This window comes from Pelophylax lessonae (genome assembly GCF_965119305.1).
Source record: "Pelophylax lessonae genome assembly, chromosome: 12".
NCBI lineage: Eukaryota > Metazoa > Chordata > Amphibia > Anura > Ranidae > Pelophylax > Pelophylax lessonae.
Genome location: NC_138779.1, coordinates 55,164,842 through 55,171,201, shown reverse-complemented (window position 1 = coordinate 55,171,201; position 6,360 = coordinate 55,164,842). Strand labels below are relative to the sequence as shown.

Below are 6,360 nucleotides of genomic sequence, written 5' to 3'. Positions count from 1 at the left end.
TCTTTTGCATTTCAGCTCAATGTTGGTGGCCACAGCAGATCTGTTCCTACATAAAATTTGTATTCTGCATAAAAAGGTCTATTCTGCACTGTGTCTCTTCACAACTTTAAAAAATAAAATAAAAAAACACGACAGGGAAAGACACCAATTGTTTATTTGTGGGGCTTTGCTAAAAAAAGGAGGCTTGTGGCACACTCCAGTTCAAAAAAGCAGCTGACCAAAAATTTGGCTTCTGGTTAACCAATAAAACATGACCGATTCAGGTCAGATTATTCATATTCCACATTTTGTAAGGAAAATGCCAGCTTTAGACTAAAACGTGGGCTGTTTATAATGCCATAAAATGTCTACTAAAAAAAAAAAAAATTAAAAAAAAACGAACACACAAAATTCTGTACTTTAACCATTTAAAAAAAAAAAAAAAAAAAAAAAAAGATATGGCAAGACGGCTAAAAGTGAATACAGTACATCACAGGAAGAAAAAAAAAAAAAAAAGTCTTTGCAGGCAACACTGGCTGGAAATAGTAAAAACACTTAATGGGTAAAAAAAAGTGATTATCTAAATTATGTACAATATCATCTAATTCAGCCATTCTCAACCAAGGTTCCTCTCCAGAGGTCGCAGCTGAGTGACCTCCCATTTTTTGGTGTCTGCTTAATTCTGTAGTAGACGCCACTTGGTCAAAACAGTGGCATGACACCAGGGACCCTTTTAGCTGTCTGTAAGGGTGGCAATCAGACTGCCGCTGTAAGGGGACATTTTTCCCAACAATCCACAAAGAGCTGATTTAAGCAGGGGTTCCCCAAGACCCAAAAATAATTTAAGGGTTCCTCTGGGTTAAAAAAAAAAAAAAAAGGTTAAGAAAGGCTGCTCTAAATTGGTTCACGACGCAAACCTGATCACGTTCGCAAGGCTGTGCGTCGCCATTCATTACGTTTAGTTATTTTTACCCCAACACACGAATAGATATGTAAAAATGAAAACGTGAAAAAAAATTTACAGTATTTCCTTTTGAAAATGAAAGTATAAGCTATGTCCAATGTGGAATGTACTTACAATAACTGGTAACAGGGCTCTACAATAAAATTCTTTTATAAAAACACTATAATGCCCCACCCTTCCCCCCCCCTCACACACACTTTATCAACTTGCCACAAAAGATCGTCCAAACCCGATGAGGAAAGGGGGGAGGCGATTCGTTCGAACATCAGACAAGTTCTCTCCGTCATAGACAATATTCATTCATGGTTCAACAGCAAACCCTGGCAGAAAATGCAATACAAGTCTGTAGAAGCCCGAGTCCTTATAAAGGACAAGAATCACTTGTTGAATTTTAACGGGTACCCAATGGCTTTTTCCAGGCACTCTACTAAAGAACCTGCAGAAAGGAAATCTCTCTCCACTTCAACAAACTTGATGTAGATAGTTTTTGGGGAGACACCTGGCTCCACCTTGCAGTTCTGCGCTAAGAATCCGTTGATGCTTGCCCACTCTTTGCTCTGGTTCTTGACGGTGGCCTGAAAGTGGAAAAACAAGCACTGCTGCAACGTGATGCTTTCGGCAATACCGAGGTAGCAATAGTTAATTTTTGGAGGTACCGAGTCGTCAGATTCCGAAGGAGTGTCACAATTCACGTCGTTAACCAAATCCACCACTGCGTTGTCAGAAGCTGGCTTGCTCCGCAATTCTTCGTAGCCGATGGCGTAGAGACCCGGACATTTTGGAATGCCCCCAGGCAAGAGGTATTGGACGATGTCTCCTCCGATAGGCTTGGAGTGAGCAATGGGAATCCAATCGGTCTCCATGTGCAGTTCCAGACATCGAGCTTCGCTTATTGTGATCTCCAAAAATTTATAATAAACGTTTTTCCAATTCATCTTCTGCACTCTGGTCATTATCACCCGCCCCTCTGGCTTCTCAGGATTGAAGTACTCACGGAGTCGCTTTCCCAGCGGGACCTGGGAACTAATCTCTGCGTAATGGTACCGTATATCCTCCTTCCACCTTGTGTTATAACCAATTCCGAATATTGCCAGTTTGTTAGAGAGGTGTAATCTCGAAAAATCTGTCCAGCTCTGAAACAGCTCCCACTTCAGCTGGACGGAATCCAAGATGTGCATTATAGTCTGCAGCATATCTCTTTTCCTGGAAAGAAAAACAAATTAAAACTAAAGTATAATGTATGCATACAATACCTTCCTTGTCTCCCCTCCCCTTCAATCAGCATGCAATTAAAATGTTTCAATCAAATGATTTGGTTTTCAAGAAATACCTTAAGACCCAATGATGTTATAGCTGGGTGTTTCTGCCGGTCCTTGCTTTATTAGCAAAATTTAATCTGGTGGGAGAGTCCATCAAGCTCCTGTAAGTGGCACCTCACCCTGCCTCCAGTGTTATATAAAGAAAGTACATATCCCTTGCATCCCTTTAGATGTATAGCCCTTGCTGGCCACTGTAAACTTTAGCTGTGCAATCGGCTAATCAGTTGTTTGATTACACAAACCGAATGTAATCATACAACTGATCAGCAGACTGTACAGCTAATTAGCAGCATGCATGTCTAAATGGATGCCTGGGATAGGTTTTTTTTTCATATAATGCTCAGCAAAAGTAGAACAGTGACTGATGCCAGCTCTAAAGAGAACGACGTCCATACATAATGAAGAGCAAAAGTCATTAATGGCAGAGAAAGTCAATAGCAGTGAGACATGGAACAACAACCATTTGAATCAGGAGGAGAGGGGATTGAAGCCGTTTAGATAAGAAATTAAGGTGAGCTCAAGAGAACTGTTGCAGGTTAGATTTTGGAGATAGGAGTTGTAGGAAATTGAGAGTAACAAGTGTGTGTGGGGGGGGGGGGGGGGGAACGTAAGGTTGGTTTGTGATTTAAAGTGTCAGTAAACCATTAAAAAAGTTATTCTCTAAAATAAAAGTGTATAGCATTGTGTTCCTTTTTTAATACACTGAGTTTATAAGAAAATATTTGTTTATTCTGTCAATCACTACCTCTTGTTTGTCTCATTGTAACAATCTGCAGGCTTGTTTACCCTCTGCAGCATTGCCACTGCTCCAGATTAAAAAAAGCCAACTCCTAAGGCTTACTCTGCTTTTACCAGCTTGGGTGGTAGATGGATTAGTCTGACACGGTCAATCACTATGGGAGCCCGATGAGGCAGGGTAAAAAAGTTTGTCAGTGACACCCCTTGTCCCCTAGCCTCTACACCAACCACTGCAAATGACTTGTGACATTGGTGGAAGCCGCCAAGCGTCTTTTGCAGTCTTCACTCCCAGTTCCCCAAGGTGCAAGGAGAAAAGAGGGACCAAGCAATCGTGACATTATTGCATAGATAAAAAAAAAAAAAAGAAAAAAAAAATCAACAAAGTCAATTTAGGAATGCCCGCCTACTCTAACATATGAAAGAGTAGCAGAAAGGCAATGTCACCACATGTGTGTTCACTGATCTTTCATATTAAGGGGGGGGGGGGGGGGGAAAGACATCCAAATTAGCACTCAAGTGATGCTCCAGTTCCGACGCTTCCATTTGGCTGTACAGTGGTGGGGTCCTATCAGGATCCAGAAGAGGATTGACTGTCAGGGACCAGCCGGCAAGCACATCTGCAGCTTTGTATTAGCAATCCCCTGCACTGTGTAAAGGCGTCGGGGAGGGACAAGGGCAGCGCATATATCTTGCTTCACAAGGTAAGAAAAAAATAAAAAAAAGTCCAGGATGAGTCATATCGGGGTGGGTTAGCCATTGCCCAGGGATAGGCTTTAAAGGGATGCCATCACATTGGCCATTCAAGGCAAAGTGGTCAGATTTACACAGATTCTGTAAATTTACCTAAAGGACTCGTTCACTTCAGAGAATTGCCTGCATTACTACAACGCACTGTGCAAGTGTTGAATTGCAACCCAATGCACCTGTGCCGATTCACAGCACATCGCAATGCATAATGTGCATTGCGCACACTCACACAAAAAATAAATAAAAATAAAATGGGAAGCCTAAACTAACATGCCTCAAGGAACATTCCCCTGCATGGGCAATGACAAGGTCTATAGGAATTGCAGTGCGAAAACGCTGCCATTCATCTCACTTCATGCACATGGGTCTGCTTCCTGATGTGTGGTTTATGGTCTTTTCTTCTTAGGAAGAGAACTTCTATGTTAACAGGGAATGAACAGTCAGACATTTACACAACACTAGGCATTTTTTCCCCCTAATGGTACACCTCACTCACATATAAAAAAATAAAATAAAACATTCTGGCAAAGCGTTGCATTCTGGTAGGCAGGGGTGCTACAACAGGAGGGCAAGGAGACTATGCAGAGCTGGGTCACTAGAGAATAGTTGCAAGCAGTGGAGGGGGTACCCCGACTTCGACCTATGGATGACATGTGTTCCTCAAGACTTATATGATGCATAAAGCAGCATTTGATTACAGCTACTTACTGTATATCCTCTACAGAGTCTCTGCTCTTCGGCGGTCTTTTGGGAATACTGATTTCTTCTAGATGAAAAGGCAGGAAAAAAAAAACGACATCAAGTTAACAAAAACTAGAGAAAGAAAACATCTCTGAAAATTGTCTGCACTACAAGTGTGTTATTTGGAAAGTCTTCTAAATTTGAGCTTTTATCAGCTGCATTTCAGAGTGAACGGTTTTATTATTGCTCATATTTTGCATTTTCTGCTTCCTTAGCCCTTCCCCCAATCAACATTACAATTTTAAATAAAACCTTTCCTAAAAAAAAAAAAAAAAAATCAAGTGACATCTCTGGGTCTCTGTGCATTTACATGCAATGCAGGCAGATCATAGCTGGTGGGTGTGGCCGGCAGGAGCTGTACAAAGCTTCCTAAAAGTATTCCAGCATCCTGCCTCAATACTCATCTCAAGAGCCCTCAGCTCTGATGCAAGTAAGGGGCTGGCTGACCTGTAAAGCATTGCACCAATGATCAGCAGATTGTGGGTGTAATGACAGGGACCTGCAGACTATCTGTATTGCCATGCCACTGAAATGGCCAGGCCATTACACTGACCGGAAGCATGAATGAATTACCACATTGCCGTGGTTAATTCATGGAGCACTACAAGCCTTGCAGTCTTCCCATTTATTGCAGATTGTGACAGCTGGGGGGGGGGGGGGGGAGAGAAGAAGCTTCTTTCCCCAGCTAGCTGTCAGAATGGTGGACCAGTGAGAGCGGAGGCTGTCGCATTTGTAACATGTTACAAAAGGTGAACTTATCCTTGAGGCTGTGGGTTTCCCTGTATGCAATTGGCATGACAGGAGACTGTCCGGCTCTCAATGAAGCCGGTTAACACAGCTCCGGGGAGGCCTGGAAAAGGGTCCTGTGCATCTCTGGCTCCATTTCAGGTCTGAATTTAGGCAAAAATTCAGACCTGATTTGCACCTAAACTGGGACCCACCGGACTCCCCTGCTGCTAGTGTGAACCTTAAGGTTAGCATTCGTTATGTGCTGCTTCTTTATTCTAGGTTAGTGGCTCAAAGTGATCAAAGTGAAGAGTTAAACATTGCAGACAGGAAACTCGATATTGCAGAAATGCAGACAGTGCCATTTCCAAGCCCTAGGATGAGTCACTTTCAATGCCGACTATGCCCCATGCAAATCTGGGAAGGAGAAAATGCCGGCGTCACCTCAGGAAACGCAAACGCTGACAACTTCCAGACAAGCATGCAGAGTCCCACACGGGACCTCCTCCTCTTAAGAGATGGTTCCCTTCAATTTGTAGCTTACTGGTGTTTTTTCTAGAAAACCTAATAAAACTATTAAAAAAGAAGGTGGTGCCAGGCATGGACTAATTCTGAAATCACTGGTGGGCAGTCTGCTAGTTTCTTTCCATAGCTCCCTGTACCCACTGCTCTTACACAAAGCTCAGGCCCATGTGAACACAGCCTCAAAACACTGTAGTGCACCATGAATGGGGTGCTCTATAAACACTGGAAGAACTCATAACATTTTATAAAGAACAGCAGAGGTAATATTAGTGCAGTACCGTCATTAGGGGCACATGGCAATGGCTTCTTCTGGACCACCCAAGGTGCTAAAAGACAAAAAGAAATGATAGACGACTTAACAATGCTCATTAAACAATGCATTGCCAAGAGTATTGAAGAGGAAAAAAGTGCAGTATCCCATTTAAAACAAACCCATTGCATCGATCATTATTTTAGATATGTCAGGACAAAGAGGTCTTCTGTTTGGTTGCCTAGCAAAGACAGTTCTAGCTTTATAGAAGCTGAAATAAAAAGAGCCACAAACCACTACCCCACCAAGGGTTAAATAGGCATATATGCTTAGGATAGTGAGATTTTAACCTTACCCCTGCCCCCCCCCCC

General features: G+C 42.5%; 1 protein-coding gene across 2 annotated transcripts in view; it reads right to left on the bottom strand.

Annotated features, from left to right (window-relative positions):
* Positions 1-1,173: 1,173 nt before the first annotated feature.
* Positions 1,174-6,360, bottom strand: part of MSANTD2 (Myb/SANT DNA binding domain containing 2) — a 37,687-nt gene continuing 32,500 nt past the window's right edge. For both annotated transcript variants that reach the window (XM_082273531.1, XM_082273530.1), the window contains 3 exons: positions 6,018-6,065; positions 4,456-4,513; positions 1,174-2,146 (listed from right to left, as the gene is read on the bottom strand). In XM_082273531.1, the coding sequence (XP_082129657.1) occupies positions 1,321-2,146; positions 4,456-4,513; positions 6,018-6,065 (932 nt within the window). In that variant the 3' untranslated portion in view covers positions 1,174-1,320. The remainder of the gene's footprint in view (positions 2,147-4,455; positions 4,514-6,017; positions 6,066-6,360) is intronic.